Genomic DNA, 18,590 nt, shown 5'->3' with positions numbered 1-18,590 from the left:
ACTGGGATTTGGGACAGGGAGACATTGGGGTGAGTTGGGCTGGATTCGGAAACAATTGTACTCCTTTGAATGGAGTGAGTTAATAAAAAGGTAAAGAGAGTTAATGATTTAAGAATGTAATAAAATAATTTATAATTCTCGCCTCTCTTTTCTTGCATTTAAAAATAAGGTATAAAAAATTGAGATTTGTAGTATGTTTGAACGAGAATAAAAGAGGAATAAATAAAAATAAAAAAAATTGAGTGAGTGAAGATAAGTCTTATCTTTTAAATCTCAATTTTTATTATAAAAGTTATCATTATTTTTATTCTTATATTCTTAAATTTATTTTTTTTCTTATAAAATATAAAAATATATATATTATTTCATTACTCTTTTATTAATTTATTATTATTTTTCATTATAATTCTCTTTACTATTTCCTACATTTCCATTATTTATCCTATTTAAACCATGATTTTGAAAATGACCAAGCGATCATTTTTAGGCCAACAATCCACTAAGCTACACTATTGTTTTGCAATTATTTGACAATATATATATATATATATATATATAAAATAATTAATAACTATTTTTAAAAAATTTTATTCACTTACAATTTTAATAATTAAAGATGTCAGTAATTTATTATATTAATATGTTAACTTGAATTATTGAATTATCTTATTATTATTATTATTATTATTATTATTATTTTATATAAATTAATATATTAATATTTTTATTAATATGAATAAAATTATTATAAAAGATTTCATTTTTAAACTTTTTTTGTTGTAAATAATTAAATTTTATTTTTTAAAATTTTAATCAAATATCTAAACTATTTTTTTAAAAATTACATATTAAAATTTAACTAATTTTTTTAATATTTACTTATAAAATATATATAAAAAATTAATTATAATAAATTATTATTATTAAATATTTCACATTATTTATTTAATAATATATCAATTTAATCTCAATTAAATTTCAATTAAATCTTAAATTTTTTATTTTTTATTTTTTATTTTTATCCAATTATAACAAGATCTGAAGACAGACCCTTACACCATATTTGCATAGATGAAAAAGGGGAGGAAGATATTTTCTTTTATTTAGATAAAAGAGAGAAAAAACAGAGAAAGAAAATACAAAATTAAAGAAAAAAAAAAACTTATACCTACAAAATTATGTATATACCTTTTATTTTTAGGGTTAACTTTTTTTTTCTCTTTTATTTTTTATTCATTTAAATATAAAGAGGAAAAATAAAAAATATTTTATTTTATTTTTTTTTATTTTTTTCTACTCTCAAAATTTATCCAAGGAGAGGAGACTCACCATTTTAGAATTATCCTATACGGACCCACCACTTTTTTCCAAACAGGTGCATGATGAGTTACTCTTTCTGGTCCCTTACTTAGCTTTACCTACACTTTCCACCCCAACATGGTGTTACTCTCCCTCCCAAATGTGCCATTTGGCTTCTTGGCTGGTGAGGAGGGAAACACAGGGACGAGCAGAGTTAACACTCTAGTGAATTAAAAATAGAAAAAGAGAAAAGAAACGCCTGATTTTGCAATCTAATCAATGCATGGAAGAAGAGAATTCCAAGAAGAGACCGCTGGACCTTGACTGGGGCGTGATATTGGACTCTAACAACGGCGAACCACCGCCGATACTGATCGTTAAAGGTGATTCGCAGATGCCAAAACCCTCGCCGATGAGCTCCGATCGCTCGCCTAGGGAGGATTGTGCGTCCATGACCGATCACGAGCTCGAGGACGCAATTAAGAGGCATAAGTTCAATATTGCAAAATTTGGTCCCTCTTTGCCTGACAAAGGAGAGAAGCTTCGGGCGTGGTTTAACGTCTTGGAGGATGAGCACCAGCGGAGAAAGCTTCGACGTTCAGAAATGGTTCGTTTTGTTCTATTTCTGGTTATTTTGATCTTCATTCTGAAGTATTCAGCTTAAATTTACTATATTTTTTGATGCCTGGAAAATGGGGGAAGCAGCGAAAGTATATTAGTCTTTGTTTTCTTCTTATTCTTTTATATGAATATTTTAATTTTTACGGTACTAGGTTTTGGGCGTTTAGCTTGCTTTTTTTGATGTTAAACTGATCGATCAGAATAAGTCAAGGGCCGGTTTGGCATTGTGTTTAGAAGCAAGGCTTCTTTTTGAAGAAGAATCCTTATAGATGCTTCAAAAAAAAAAAAAAAGTTTAGAAAACAGCAGCTCAAATTGGCACCAAGTTTTGATATTTAGTTTGCTGTGATTCTGCCCTCGTCTTTGCAACCAAGCAATTGCTTTGAAATTCTCTGGATTGACAATGTTCCATGTTCTGCTTGAGGAATTACTTCTTTCTTCTTTGGAAATAAAATAAGTGTGCGTTTTATCATGAGTATTGTATGACTACTATGACGTGGGTTTCTGTCGTTGCCATGGAGCAGTTGTGTGTCAGTGCTGCTAATTAATTAGTTAGCATAAACTTGGTGTTTTTGGATGTGAAGAGAGGTTTTCAAAATAGCTTTGCTGGATATAATCTAGCATAGTTTAATGCACTATTAAATTTGAAGTGTTGGAATTTGGAAGAAAATTACTTGAATTTCGTGTCCAAATTTATTAAAACTTGCTGGTAAAATTTTGAGTGTAGAATTTATCTTAGGTAGTCTGAGGGAGCTTGAGTATTTCTTCACAACATCCTCATGTTATGTTTGTCTTCAAAATTGTTGCATTGAAAAAAAGAGGAAGAAAGCATCAGGCAACCATGCCATCTACTTTTACATTTTAAGTATGAGAATTGGTTTTGTTTTCTGAATTGGAACATGGAATGTTAATGATATATATTGATCTATGATGAACCATAGCTGGGGATATTTCTAAACTCTAATTCAACAAGGCCTTTATTTTGGTATTTCATGTTCCTCATTTTTTGAAGGATTTGATTCGTGAATATTCACTTAGAGTCCATAGCAGGTGTCAGCTGTATTCAGTGCTTATCCATGGCATAATTCCTTGTATTTTTCTTTTTACAGGATGTTGATGTATGTGACATACCCACTCAGTTAGTAAATTCAGGTATAATTGGTAAATTCAACTTTCTGTTTCCACCACCCTCTTTGAAGAAGCTGAACTTACCAGAGCTAAAATTGCTGGCTTTCATTTGTTAAGCTTCACTCAGGATATGTGATCCTTGAAGCATGAATAATTAATTAAGAAGAACATGTAGTACTATAATTCATGGTGTTTTTTTTTTTTTGGGGCTGCATAGATTTGGAACCTAAATGGATTTTTTTTGTTCCTTCAGATGGCTTTAAACGACAGAATGCATCATCTGAAGTCCATTCACAATCTGAATTTGCGTCTATTTTTAGTAGAAAGATGGAAGAAAATGTATGGTGCAGTACTGAATTTTTTTAAAAACTCATTTTGAGTGGACAATGTTAAATATAAATCGCTGTTTCCTTATTTTAATTTGTCCACAGACAGATAGCAAGGTAGGCAAAGCATTTGACAAAGAATTGTCAATTTTGGGTCGATGCAACAGCCCGGAAATGAGAGCTAATGGAGTCTTATCACAAAGATGGAGGCAAAATGGTCATTCATCATCAAAAAAATTGCCTTATCAACACGCTAGGCCTAGGAGCCTTTCGCATAATGGAGATAGTAATTTTATGGGCAGAGCTTCTTCGGCTTCTCCCTTCTGCCACAATGGGGAAAGCTTTTCCAGCAAATTTTCCAAGAGGTGAGCGATTGTATCCTTAGCAGATTATATTTATGCTTTTGATAGATGAACTTAAAGAAGATGTTTGTAAGCTTAGTATTAAAATTTTGACTCTAAAAGAAGTTGAGATAAACTAATAATTATAAAGTTGAGATAAACTAATAATTATAATTTGGCTAACTCAGTTTACTGTGTAGAATGTACATTAAATTGTTGTTGAGGACTTGAGGCTGATTGACTTACTGGGTTCATAAAAGCCTTCTCTTGCGGTTGACTTCTACATGTGAATTAAAATTTCTATTTTCCACACCCTTTTTCCCTTGAAGTGACTTTGGTTTTAAGTTCAATGTGTCTGTGTGAAGACTTTATTGGAACAATGCCTACTGTATTCTCATGTTAGTTTATGTGATCTTTTGATGTATTTCTTTATTCTCTTCAGAAGGGTACTTCCTCCTTGTAAGGACACTTTAGTTCTAGTGGTTTAATAAGAGCCGCATTTGATTGGTTGTCCATTTTCAGCATTTTTTTTTGGCTCGGTTTTTAATTTAGTGATTCTTCCACATCCATCAGCATACAAACATGGCCCTGACGGAAAATGTTTTAATTTTTTTCTGAATGATACAAGTATATGCTTTTATTTTAATACACTATTCTTTCCTTTATAACTAATTGCTATTATTGTTATATATGGTAGGAAGGATACTCATCAAGTCCTACCTTCATATGTCTCAAGAACTAGGAAGGTATGTCTTCTAATCTTCTCCCTCTTCCAATTTGCATCTTTTTGCTCACACTTCATCTACTTTGAAACTAGTTATATGGTTTTATTTGAGAGGAGATTAGGTCTTGAGCCATTATGGAAGCGTGGGAGTAAAAGATAAATTTATATGTTCATCTCAAGAACACCTCTTGTATTATCTTCAGAATAATGTATGCTGTACATTGCAAATGTAATTTTGCTTGGAAGAGAATCTTGTTTGGACTGGTAATTAGAATTTTGTTCTTTTTTTTTCTTCTATTGTTTTCTTCTTTAATTTGGTTAACTTTACAGTTTTAGTTGTGTTATAGTAGTAATTAGAAATGTTATGACCTTTTAACTGATGGATTGATCCCCCTTGGTGGATAAAGTGATTGGAAGAACCTTTTCTAGAAGTTCCCATATGTCTGTGACTATTGCCCATCTGATAACTCTTACACTGGTGGACTTAATTGTTAGATTATTAATCTCTTACTCTGTTTGTAATCCTTTTATACACATAAGCTAACAAGGAGGCAAAACCTGATTGACTAAAATTTCCATGAATTTGAGTTGGATGGAAGCTGCTTGTTCATCTTTCTGCTTGTTGTGACATGTGGAATGTAGCCAAAAGTTCCTTCATCCTGCAATCAGAATTTTATTCCTGCCCTATATTGGTTTTTATCTCCAGTTGTTTATTAGATCCATGATGGCATCATTCAAACAGGGGCAGACAGTTGTTCTCGTAGATGAGGATGAAATTCAAGTTGTGGAGACAATAGAGCCAGAATTCAAACTTGCTGAATGGTAGATAGAGTTCCAAATACTTTTTATCTTTTATTTTTCTCCTGTGTTTCAACTTCTAATTTTGTTGTTTACTGATAATTGTGATTAATTGGTTGCTTTCAGCATGAAGGATGCTAAGATCTACTATCCATCAAGGTACTCCAAATATTTATTAACAATGTTAAGGACTCCTTTCAGAAGTAATTTTATAAGAATTAATTTATTTTATGAAGTATCCAGAATCTGCTAATGAGTTCATGCTTGTCTGTTCACCCAGAGATGATCCACAATCTGTGGAAATTTGTTACTCGGATATAAGCTGCCTAGCCCCTGAAGGTTTTTTGACGTCACCTATCATGAACTTTTACATCAGGTATGTGTACTTGGGTACAGGTTAGATCTACTGAGTTGTGAGATTCATGTGTTTAAATCTTAGGATATGTTTGGTAGGTTGTAATGTAATGAAATGTATTGGTAATTCTATCTCTATATTTGTTTGCAAAAATAAAAAGGATATAATGTAATTTATATACCTATGTTTAGTCTCTCTATTCAGTGGTGGTAACAGTGGTGAGTAGAAGTAAAAATAATTGAGGCAATCATATGATTACATCAATTTTTATTTGCAAAGGGCGTTAGATTAGTCGAAGTAATGATGAATACGTAATATAAATTACATTAAATATTTTTTTGTCCAACTAAATAAAGAAATGGGACTTCCAATGTAATTGTGATTATATTAGTCTTACCAAATAAAATCTTATTGTCTTTCTAATATGCACGCACATACAAGGAGCATGAAAAATTATAAATGATGGTTATTAGACCTCATATTCTTCCTAGTAATTTTTTGTTGTTGATCAGATTTGTGGTTGCTATTTGTTTCGTGATGGTTGGAAACCAAGGGCCTGTATTGAGACCAGCAGTTTAAAGGTGCTGGCGTTTGGGGTGTAATTATGCCTTTGACAAATGCATATATATATATATATGTTTTTTTCCAAGGCTTTGAGCTTGTCTTATAGAATAGTGCAAGAGCTTCAGTATGATCTACACCTGGACAATGGAAAAGAGCCCACCCTCCAGGGACTAAAATATTTAAGTTTTGATTTGAAGTGATCTAACAAAATTCTAAATCTGAATTCACAAATTGATTAAAATATCAAACTCATGGACAGGTTCTACAGATATGTCAAAAAATAAAAAGAAAAAGAAAGCTTATTTGGTAATTATTGAACTACAGCAGGCTGATATCTGAGCCCCATTTTCTGACCATGTGGAGGGAAGGGGGTGCCCATTTATAGGAAGAAGTATTTTTTTTTCTTCCCGTTGTTGCTTGTATTCATGGGTCTCATATGTATAGTTGTTTTAGTTTAGGGACAAGATGGAATCCATAAGCAGGAGAAATATTTGTAAGCAATATCCTTGGAGGACTATTTGTGAACAATGCTGTCAAGCTCTGATTTCTTCTCAGGAGATAAGTGTAGGGAGGGGGTGTGAGGCGAAATATCATCCATTAAAATTATATAAAATGCACCAGGTAATGCCCAGGAAAGATGGTGGAGTCACAATGGTCTCACTTAAGTACCATCTCCTTAGACAGCATTTCCTAGACATGCACTTCATACAATCCTAATAGAATCAAACCACTGGTAAGTACCGTCTTCCCATAACACTACCACGGTACTAAGGATTTATGCCACGAAGGCATAGATAGACAGGAGTCGCCACCCGGGTAATAACCGGGACATATTCAGTGTTTCTTTCGAGGGTCATGGATGGCAACTTACTCCTTGCAGAGTTTCCACAACCATCATTACCATAGCCCAATGTCTAGGTTCGGGATAGTGGGTACGTAAGGGGAAGGTGTTAGGCACCCCTTACGCTTGGTCTAATCTCGTTAATTCGAGTGCCAGTCCTCTACTAATGTTTCTAGAAGTCTTGTTTATTATTCCTTTATTAAACTTTATCCTAAAAATGCAATTCTAATCCTACACACGCAAGTAATTCACAAAAGGATTGTTGTTTACACACAATTTTCATGCACAAGTAATTCCTATCTATGGGGTTGCTAATTATTTAAATGATATTTACCAGATGACTAAAATTAATTTATTATTGAGAATTTAATTTACAAACAAATTCAATTTCAAATAACCCTACGTTTCTATTTAACATAATTAATTAATTTTCATCAAGTTACCCTAAGGATAATTAAACTAAGTTAATTATATACATGTGTAATTTATTCTAATATCACATAAGGCCCAAACAATCACAACCTAATAAAGATTTCTAACATGCAAATTTATTTTATAATTACCAAGTATTAAATTAAATTTATTTACATGCCAATGTTAGTTTAATTTACAAACAAGATTAATTTTAATTTACAAAGTATTTATTTAAATTAATTACATGCAAAAGTCAGTTAAATTAAAAATAAAGTTAATTTTAATTTACCAAATAAAAGTTCTATTATTACTATAATTTCATGCCAATGGTTATTCGAGAAGTTTAGAGCTACTTACCTGTAATGCAGTTGCCATTGGGGCAAGCTACCCTTAAAAAAGGGTCTTCTATTCTAGTATGGCAATGATATCCCTGGCTTACTCCCGTTTAGCTCCATATAAGCTCCAAGCAAATGCCCTCTTTGGTACTTACCTTAGGGCTACTTACCAATTTTGTTTGTAATAAAAAATAAAGAAACTAAAGAAAATAAAAGAAATAAAGAAAATATTAATAACAATTTATATTGGATTCTAACTCTAGTCTCCTAAAGGGTTAAGACTCCTAATTAGTTACAACTACCTAATAGTCTAAGTCTTCTAATATGATCCAAACACTTCATAACACTTCTTGAATTAAAAGAACACAGAAAAATAGATCAAATATCAATTAAAACCTAAGAAAATACAAGAACATGCATAAATATACAATTTCTAAATTCTGGCAAATTAACGGTAGCAAGAAATTCGATTTTTTAAAAATAGTTATACATGCCTAAAAATCATAAAAAAAATTACAGAAGACAGTCTACATATCATAGAAGATTGTAAAATTTATAAATCAAACAAAACCCTAGCCGAATGGTCTAAATAAATCGTAACTTTTCTAAGTGACAGAATCGTACTATTTTTTTGTAAAATTCATAACTCATTAAATACAACAGATATGAATGCAAAGCCAATTGGAAAAGATTCATAAGATTCTGAAGTTAATTTTAGACACTAGATTTGAGCCAAAATATTAAGGAACAAGGGAGATATGGGCTCCACAAGTCGGATATCCTGCAAATCAGATTTTACAGGAACCCTAACTTCAAACAGCCATAGCTTACAAAATATTAAAACTTTTTTAGTGATTCTTGAGCCTAAAATTAATGGAATTTCGTGTAGAATATGAATATAATTTTTATAAATTTTTTACAGATTCAGAAAATAAAGAAAAATAATAAAAATATAAGAGACAGAAACTAAATATGTGCAGAGTTGTGTATCCCCTCAAATTAAACATGATTACATGATCAATATGAACATATAAAATAAATTGAAGACAAGGAGCATAGAATTAAAATATTGTGTGGCATAGATCTTGAAAAGAAAACTATAAAAACTGACCTTCCAGAAATCTTGTATGAAAATCTTCTTGAAGAAAAGAAAAAATAAGGAAGAACTCAAAGAGTCTTGAATATCTCTAAATTTCTTATAGCTCTGAATTTTCTCTTCCTCTTTCCTCCCATCATCCCCTTCTTCCCTTCTCTAGTAGGGTATTTATAGGGTTTTGGGAGAGAGGTGTAATAGGGTTTGGAGTCTTAGGATGATAAAGTTTAGATGACTTAAACAACTACAATTGCAGAATTCGAATAAGACTGGGATATGGGTGAGGTGTTTCAACCAATGGGAAGACAGGAAAAAATGGAAGGCACCAATAGGGAATGAGGAAGAGGTGTGGTAGGATTTGGAGTCTTAGGGTGATAAAGTTTAGATGACTTAAACAACTACGATTGCAGAATTCGAATAAGACTGGGATATGGGTAAGGTGCTTCAACCAATAGGAAGACAGGAAAAAATGGAAGGCACCAATAGGGAATGAGGAAGAGGTGTGGTAGGATTTGGAGTCTTAGGGTGATAAAGTTTAGATGACTTAAACAACTACGATTGCAGAATTCGAATAAGACTGGGATATGGGTGAGGTGTTTCAACCAATAGGAAACTACAACTCAACTCAACTCAACTAAGCCTTTATCCCAAAAATTTGGGGTCGGCTATATGGATTCGCTTTTTCCACTCTGAACGATTTTGGGTTAAATCCTCAGAAATGTGTAATGCTTCTAAGTCATGTTGTACTACTCTCCTCCAAGTCAATTTAGGTCTACCCCTTTTTTTCTTTCTATCCTCTAACCTAATGTGCTCTACTTGTCTAACTGGAGCCTCTGTATGTCTACGCTTCACATGACCAAACCACCTTAATCTCCCTTCTCTCAACTTATCTTCAATTGGCACCACTCCTACCTTTTCTCTAATACTTTCATTACGGACTTTATCTAGTCTAGTATGGCCACTCATCCACCTTAACATTCTCATCTCTGCAACTCTTATCTTAGATGCACACGACTCTTTCAGTGGCCAACACTCACTACCATATAACATAGCCGGTCGTATGGCTGTACGGTAAAATTTTCCTTTTAATTTATTGGGAATCTTACGATCACATAAAACTACCGTGGCACGTCTCCACTTTAACCATCCGGCTTTAATCCTATGACTAACATCCTCCTCACATCCCCCATCTACTTGAAGGACTGAGCTTAGATATTTAAAGTGATTACTTTGGGACAGTACCACTCCATTCAAACTAACTCCTTCCCTATCACCAGTTTGGCCTTCACTGAACTTGCAATGCATGTATTCTGTCTTCGTTCTACTTAACTTAAAACCCTTTGACTCTAGAGTACTTCTCCAAAGTTCTAGTTTCCTATTGACTCCTTCTCGTGTTTCATCTATCAGAATAATATCATCCGCAAACATCATGCACCAAGGAATACTCTCTTGTATATGTTTCGTCAGTTCATCTAAAACTAATGTAAAAAGGTAAGGGCTTATGGCTGATCCTTGGTGTAATCCAATTGAGATCGGAAAATCTCTTGTGTCCCCTCCCACTGTGCGCACAATAGTAGTTGCTCCTTCATACATATCTTTCAATACTTGTATGTACCTAATAGATACCCTCTTTTGTTCTAACACATTCCATAAGACTTCTCTTGGAACACTATCATAAGCCTTCTCCAAATCAATAAAAACCATGTGTAGATCTTTCTTCACATCTCTATATTTCTCCATCAAGCTTCTAATGAGAAAGATCGCTTCCATAGTTGAACGACCGGGCATGAAACCAAATTGATTGAGAGAGATAGAAGTATCATGACGTAGTCGATGCTCTACAACTCTCTCCCACAACTTCATAGTATGGCTCATGAGTTTAATTCCCTTATAGTTTGAGCAACTCTGTATGTCTCCCTTATTTTTAAAAATAGGTACTAAAATATTCTTCCTCCATTCATCAGGCATTTTCTTTGAGTTTAGAATCTTATTAAATAATTTAGTTAACCATGCCACTCCCATATCTCCAAATACTTCCACACTTCAATTGGTATTTCATCGGGTCCACAGGCTTTACCCACTTTCATTCTCTTAAGTGCTTCCTTTACTTCTAAAGATCTAATCCTTCTAGTATAATTTACATTCTTTTCTATTGTTCTATAATCTATATTCACGCTATTTCCATTTTGACTATTATTAAAGAGATCATTAAAATAATTTCTCCATCTTTCTTTAATGTCCTCATCTTTCTTTAATGTCCTCATCTTTCACCAACACTTTTCCTTCTTTATCCTTAATGCACCTAACTTGATTGAGGTCTTGACATTTCCTTTCTCTACTCCTTGCTAATCTATAAATATCTTTCTCCCCTTCTTTAGTTCCAAGTTTCTCATATAACTTTTCAAAGGCCTGTGCTCTTGCTTGACTAACTGCCTTTTTTGCCTCTTTCTTTGCTATCTTGTATTGTTCATATGCCTCATTATTATCACATTTAGGTAATTTCTTATACCATTCCCTTTTTCTCTTCACTGCCTTTTGTACTTCCTCATTCCACCACCATCTCTCTTTTGAGGGTGGTCCATGTCCTTTAGACTCTCCAAGTACTTTTCTAGCTACTTCTCTAATCTTTGATGCCATCTGTATCCACATATCATTGGCCTCCATATCTAGCTTCCATACTTCGGACTCGATAAGCTCATTTTTGAACTTCACTTGCTTTACTCCTTTGAACTCCCACCACTTTGTTCGAGCTACACTATTTCTTCTGACCTTACTTGAATTGTTCCTAAACTTGACATCCAAGACCACCAACCTATGTTGACTTGTTAAAGCCTCTCCTGGAATGACCTTGCAATCCTTGCATAGAGCTCTATTTGTCTTCCTGGTTAAGAGGAAGTCGATTTGGCTTCTATGTTGCCCACTTTTGAAAGTCACTAAATTTGACTCTCTTTTTATAAAGTAGGTATTTGCTAGTATTAGGTCGTATGCGATAGAAAATCCAGGATACTTTTTCCCTCCTCATTTCGACTGTCAAAACCAAAACCTCCATGAACATTCTCATAACCTTGTCTATCACTTCCTACATGTCCATTCAAATCTCCACCAATGAAAACATTCTCTTCATTCGGTATGCTTTGTATTAAATCATCCATATCTTCCCAAAACCTTTGTTTACTCTCATTGTCTAGTCCTATTTGTGGGGCATAAGCACTAACTATATTTATTGTTTCTCCTTCTAGTACTAGCTTTACTAGTATAATTCTATCTCCTACTCTTTTCACAGCTACTACTGCGTCTTTCAATGTTCTGTCTATGATTAAACCCACTCCGTTCTTGTTTCTCTCCTTTCCGGTAAACCACAATTTGTACCCTGAATTACCCACTTCCTTACTTTTCTCTCCTACCCATTTAGTCTCCTGAATGCAAGCAATATTCACCCTTCTCCTTTCCAAGGTATCCACAAGCTCCATTAATTTTCCTGTAAGTGATCCAACATTCCAAGTACCAACCATGATCCTCCTCCTATCCTGCTCCTTCCTAATTGGTCTCCTTCTATGATATCTTCTATTGTTTTCTATGTCTATCTTGTGTTCTGTTCCACTATTTGTTCTACTATCTGTCCTATGGACTAACTTCTTTACCCACACCCGTCCATGATGTGGGAACCCTTGCTCACTTAACACCACACCCGGGCGCCGGCATGGCGCGTCGCTTTCGGTGAACGCCCTACACCCTTGCATATTTATCACTACACCCGGGCTCCGATGTAGCGCGTCGTTAGTAGAGGACGCCCCAACGTTTATATCTTTTGAATCCATATCATAGGGTGTGACGAAATTTTTACGCTAGTTGTCACCTAGTCAGAAAACAGGAAAAAATGGAAGGCACCAATAGGGAGTGAGGAAGCGAGTGGGGCCAAGGAGGAGAGAGATATTTTGTTATTTTAATTTTTAGAAAATAATTAAATGGGTCCCATTTAAAATTCCTAACTAGGCTTTCTTAGGCCCATAAAGCCTAATTAAACTTAATTAGATCCATTTAAGAACTACCCATATTAAATTTAAACAAAATAAAATTTTATTTAATTTTAATTAAATTAATTTCCCCAGAACTTTATTATTATTTTTTATTTTTTCAAGAACATGCCACGGAATTAATAATTCAGCTCCATGCCTCCAATTACATCTTACAGTCATATAATTTTTCATCATCGGGTTTCCCACGGCCTCAATGCACATACTCATCACAAAATAAGGGTCTACATTAAGCTAAATAGGCTTAATCTTATTTTAAAGGGAAATAATTACACTTCTTTATTTGTTATCTTTGCAATTTTCATTTTTCCATGTGTTTATTTTGAGTCTTGCTGTATGGTTGCTTTGAATGTCTTCCGAATTATTGCTTACATGGTCTAATGAATATTTAAGGGATGTTATGTTTGAAATTGGCTGCATTTTGGTGACCTCTTGGTCTATTTGTACAGGTATTTACAGCTGCAAATATCTCCAACAAACAAGGCTATATGCGATTATCACTTTTTTAATACATTCTTCTACAAGAAGCTCAAACAGGCTGTGTCCTACAGGGTAGGTTTCTTTTTTTTGATTGCTAATCATAAAGGGGAAAAGTTGTCTTTGTTTTCGTAAATGAAGGCATATATTCTTCAACTTGTAAATTCATGAATCTGATATCTATTAGCTGTTTTATGTGCTCAAGTGAAGCACTGATGACTGAACTGTGGAACTAAGTGCCTGAGTTAAAATGTTACTAATGTCACTGATTAGCTGCCACGAGTCAAATTAGTTTCTGGATGCTTTGAGCCATTTGATAATGGTTTAGGCAACATAGCTTCAATTGGTGTAAGATTCTGTCCATTTTGTATTGACTCTTGAGCAACAGGAACCATAATACATAAGCACGTTTGGGGCACAGTTTTAAACTTTTTAATATAGTTTATGTTTGGATTTTTTCTTTAATATTTGAATGCATTAGTAAGTGTAAATTTTACCAAATACCATTTGATTCTTGTCAGCAACTCTTCTTCCCTTTATATGTAGGGGAGTGACAAAGAATCCTTTTTTGTCAAGTTCAGAAGGTGGTGGAAGGGTGTCAATATATTTCAGAACGCATATGTCTTTATTCCCATACATGAAGAGTAAGTTTTCTCGATTGCTTTAAACTGCTATACAAACTCCTCTTTTTTTTGGTTGATGATTGTTACAGAAATATGTAGGCTGTGACCTGCCTGCAGAATTACTCCTGTTTCATATTTTGGCTGATGTACCTTTTTTCCCTTAATTAGTAAACATGTCTTATTTTAGTGTAGGAATGACTGAATTTGTTCAATAGGTGGCTGACTTTCTTGTCCAAAGATTTTAAGTTCTCTTTAATTAACATGAGTTGGTTTTAATTCTATAATAGGCTCTGGAAATCAGGGGATTTCGTAACTAACTAATATGAGTAGGGCTTAGTTCAATGGCAACAATTCATGTGTTCCGCACATGCAATCATGCACGCATGCATATTCTTCCTTTTGAGACTGTATGTATCACTAGTTTTTGAATAGGTGATTTTAAATTAGTTTCTTGTGTCATTTAATTGGTGTACTCTAGTGTACTAGTGACTAGTAGGTGCATTATACTTAAAGTTTTGGATCTAATTCCTCATATAAAAAGTGACTTGAAATTGATAAGAGATATGTTTTCTATTGACCCTCCTTCTCTTGCCTAAATTATTTCTCATTCGACTTATGTATGCCCATGGTGTTTAATGCATTCAGTCTTCATTGGAGCTTGGTGATTATTTGTATCCCAGACAAGGAAGATGAATCGGGACCAATTATACTTCATTTGGATTCTTTGGGACTTCATTCTAGCAAATCAGTTTTTGAAGACATTAGAAGGTGATAAAAATGGCTTTCCCAGGCAATCAAGACATGTTTCAATATTAACCCTGCAGATGCCTTTTTATTTGGTTGTAGCAGCAATGATATCAGTTTTATGGCTGAGTTAAAGAACCTTTTAGAATGTTTGTTAGAATGAAGTATCATCAAATTTTTATATTTTATTTAAATGCATGAAATTAGAATTGGAATTACTTGTCTTTCAGATGTTCAAGTGTTAGAGTGTGGGAGGCACTGAGAACTATCATGATTAGTTACTTAAGTTGTCGCGTGTCTTATAGTTAGCCTTTGGTTATAATGCCTTCTTAATATGAATCTTGATCCTAAAGATGATGTCATTTACGTGCTGCAGCTATTTGAGAGAAGAATGGAATTACATGAATCAAGAAGTTTCTCCTTCAGATCTTCCAATTGCAGACAAAATATGGAAACATCTCCCTTGCAGAATTGATGAGAAAAAAATTGAGGTAAATTTTTATATAAAATGCTTTATTTTTTTTTTCTACTGTTACCTTCATGGGAATAAATCTTTCAAGTTTAACCTCTACGTTTCAGTGATTACCTCATTAATGTTGTTGATGTTTTGGTTCTTGGTTGTCTTGTGCATGCTTGTGTTTCCTGTTTTCATCTTTTCATACTATGGGCTTTTTTGGACTGTGGATATTGGTCAGAAAAGTGTAGCACCTGCTTTTGTTTATATTGATATCATATTATTTAGAAGTATTCTAAGCTTCATGATTCTGTACATGCAGTTGTTTTAAATTTCTGCATGAAAATTTTAAAAGGAGATTTTATTTTACTTAAGTATTTGTTCTGCTGATGATGAATCACTGAAAGTGCTGGGACCAGAAGTGAATAGACAAGCTGTAGGGTGAACTTGAGTTGTGGGAACCTTGTTCTAAGGGTTAATAAATATCTAACGTTGTGGCAAGGATTCGGGTGAATAGAATGAGGAAAAACTATTTAAGAATTTTATTGCATTTCACTGATAGAAGATCTGTAATTATATGCCAGAATTTGAAGGGAAAATACATGAAACGTGTGGGATGATTGAATTCGATGAATGGGAGTTGCAGATCTGAGGATGATACTACTCTTTATTTATTTATTTATTTATTTTATTTTGACATTCTTAGTATTCTGAAAATCAGTTAGCTGGCCATACATCATTTGTTAGGTTTCGCGAATGTGGTTGTTTATTTATTCAGTAATCAATATGAATTTCACCTCTACATAATGTTGTTTCCAATCAGGTACCCCAACAGAAAAATGACTATGATTGTGGTCCCTTTGTACTGTTCTTCATGGAACGGTTTATTGAAGAGGCTCCTGAGAGACTGAAAAAGAAAGATTTAGCAATGGTATTTCCTGCCACCCCTAGGCTTGATGAGTTTCTTCTATGTGACATAATTCCATACAATCTCTTCTGTTACTTTGTTAACACATCTTTATTTCCAGTTTGGCAAGCAATGGTTCAGACCTGAACAGGCCTCGGGTTTGAGAGTGAAAATCAGAAAATTACTTTTCAATGAATTTCAAAATGCAAATGAGAGTGGCAAAATTTCAGTATCTTCTCCTTCGCCTTCAGATGGTGCTTCACCCTGAATTTGATCCAGCTGCTACTCTACTAGTTCTCTAATGAGTTGAGTGTACATCTACGTATATCTCGCATTTGAATACAAATTAGACTGTTAAAGAATGGTGAAATGAAACTCGTATAGCCTCGGAAATTGGTTCAGATGCTATTGGCGCCACGGAAAAAGTGGATTCACAATTGTCTGGACATGGAAATAAGTTTCAGTTATTTCCCTACTGACCAATTCTGGTAAGAAGTCCAATTTAATTCCTTGTCCAAAATCCAAATGTACAGGAGGGAATTGCATTACTGCTGATTACTAATGATCGTGGTAGCGAAGACATTATCCATCGGATAGGCTGTATTCTGTAAGTAGTTTCATCAAGATACACTGGTCTAAAATGCAAGCAGAACAGGACAATTGATAATCGTTACACTGAGCTCCATGGAAATGCTTAGTGTCTTGTGATTTGATGTCCACAGCTTGCTTTTTTTTTTTTTTTTTTTGTCAGAATTTGGAGGGACAATGAGCGGCACTTCTTTTTGCTGAATTTGTGGCTAGCCCTTGAAACGGCAGTTGATGCATATTCTGTAGTTTGTGAAAGCATAATTTCAGCCCAAATTAATCCCTAGATATTTAAGAACTGAGAATCTGAGCTTGATTATGATCACTGGGGGTTTGGGATTTTATTTCTGATTTGCCCTTTACAGCACCTATCAACTGCACAAACAAAAAAAATTCAAAATTTTGTCACGAACTGTATGCACAAGGCACATTAATCGAAATTTTGACACAAACAATTGATCACCAGCAACGTTGGGATGACATGAGACAGGTTATGCCAAGCAAAAGCCTCTTTGCCTAAATGCTTTCTTAAGTGTAGAAATTTGAGCTTTTGTCTTTTGATCTTCATCACCCCAGTCCAGCACCTAAACTGAGATAGGGAGAGAACCCTAATATCGTAAGTAAAATGAAAACGAAAACAAAACTAAATTGATCAAGATTGTTAGTAACAGAGGAAAATCCGGTTTTTTAACTAAGAAAGCTAACACATTAAATAAGAAAATATGGATGGTAAGACTATCTTGCAATGTCTCTACCGTCATAATCCCCTCGGTGAACAGAAGCAAAAGTTCCTCGAGCTATAGCTTGCTTAACAGTTAGCTTCTTGGGATTGATTGTCCGTTCTTTGGCGCAGCCTTTAACTTTCTCTGCCTCGTCAAACTTCTGTATGCCGAGTTCTAATTTGAAGTTATTGTTGAAAACAATCATGTTTGTCCTACCTAAACTTCTACTCCTTTCCTTCGTCTCCAGAAGCTTTTTGTAAGTGGATTAGGTTGCTTAATTCGTAGCTAGGGCTACAAGGAAGCGTGTGTCTAAGCTCTTTCTCGTATTGGGAGAGGCTTGTAGGTGTCACATTGTCTTGCGAGGGATTGGAAAATAGGATATTGTCCTATGTGTTGTATAATTTGATTGTCATTCCAAAAATGTTGATAACAGATCGGTTATTTACGGTATTAAATTCTAATAAGATGAGTTTGAATATTATATAATTAAATTTAAAATATATTTAAATTTAAAATATAATATTGTGATGAGTTTAAATTTTATATATCGTTAATTAAATTAATTAATTAAATATAAAAAATATATATTTATAATAATATTTATACATTTTTATAGATTATATTTTAAATAAATAAAAATTAAATATTTTATAGACTTCCGCATTGCCATTCCTATCATTCCATATTAGACTTCTACATGAACCGAGGGTTCCAGAATATGATTAGAACGTGACGCTAGCCTCCTGTTAAAAAGTGTACTATTTCACAGGATTATGTTCAATTTAATTATCAATTAGTAATTTTTAAAATATTCAATTTGTGATTATCAATAACTGAAATAATTAATTTTTAATAATTAATATATTAATTATAATTTTATCAATAATATATTATTTATAATTATTATTTTTATAATTTTATTAATAGTATTTAATCTATAATTATTATTTTTAAATAATAAAAAAATTTATTATTTTTTGTAAATAAAAATATAATAAATATTTTTAATAATAATTTATTAAGTAATAATATAAAATACATATTATAGTTTTTCTATTAGCAAGGCTATAAGTGCAATTCAAAAAAGGTTATAAGTAATACCCAATTGGATATTTTCAGTTTTTGTTAAAATTTAATTTTCTTTTAATTTTAATTTGATTTGATTAATATTTTAAAAAGCATTAAAAATTCAATTAATAAAAAAATT

At 33.1% G+C, this 18,590-nt stretch overlaps 1 protein-coding gene and 1 long non-coding RNA gene across 3 annotated transcripts; one reads left to right on the top strand and one right to left on the bottom strand.

Moving 5' to 3' along the window:
• The first annotated feature begins 1,389 nt into the window (after positions 1-1,389).
• Positions 1,390-16,959, top strand: LOC110637622 (ubiquitin-like-specific protease 1D). 2 transcript variants are annotated; one of them, XM_058149743.1, is made up of 14 exons: positions 1,390-1,906; positions 3,028-3,070; positions 3,300-3,385; positions 3,478-3,737; positions 4,411-4,459; positions 5,180-5,259; positions 5,362-5,394; positions 5,516-5,611; positions 13,321-13,423; positions 13,895-13,992; positions 14,617-14,739; positions 15,092-15,206; positions 15,993-16,100; positions 16,198-16,959. In XM_058149743.1, exons 1-14 carry the CDS (start codon positions 1,583-1,585, stop codon positions 16,342-16,344), a joined length of 1,665 nt encoding a protein of 554 aa, XP_058005726.1. In that variant the 5' UTR covers positions 1,390-1,582; the 3' UTR covers positions 16,345-16,959. The 2 variants fall into 2 exon arrangements, with proteins under 2 accessions (XP_058005726.1, XP_058005725.1); XM_058149742.1 differs by having other exon boundaries at positions 5,144-5,259.
• LOC131181477 (uncharacterized) lies at positions 16,645-17,772 on the bottom strand. Its single transcript, XR_009149987.1, has 2 exons — positions 17,125-17,772; positions 16,645-17,036 (listed from the first exon to the last, which is right to left on the bottom strand). It is a non-coding gene; the product is annotated as an uncharacterized LOC131181477 (long non-coding RNA).
• Positions 17,773-18,590: the final 818 nt, after the last annotated feature.

This window comes from Hevea brasiliensis, chromosome 7, assembly GCF_030052815.1.
Source record: "Hevea brasiliensis isolate MT/VB/25A 57/8 chromosome 7, ASM3005281v1, whole genome shotgun sequence".
Lineage (NCBI taxonomy): Eukaryota > Viridiplantae > Streptophyta > Magnoliopsida > Malpighiales > Euphorbiaceae > Hevea > Hevea brasiliensis.
This window is presented reverse-complemented; position numbering and strand designations above follow the sequence as displayed.

What these genes read in the sequence shown, in the direction of transcription:
- LOC110637622 (XM_058149742.1), top strand. Translation starts at nt 1,583, where the DNA reads ATGGAAGAAGAGAATTCCAAGAAGAGACCGCTGGACCTTGACTGGGGC. An exon ending in GAATTCAAACTTGCTGAATG is followed by an intron (nt 5,260 to 5,361) that starts GTAGATAGAGTT and finishes GGTTGCTTTCAG; the next exon opens with CATGAAGGATGCTAAGATCT. An exon ending in AACAGGCTGTGTCCTACAGG is followed by an intron (nt 13,424 to 13,894) that starts GTAGGTTTCTTT and finishes CTTTATATGTAG; the next exon opens with GGGAGTGACAAAGAATCCTT.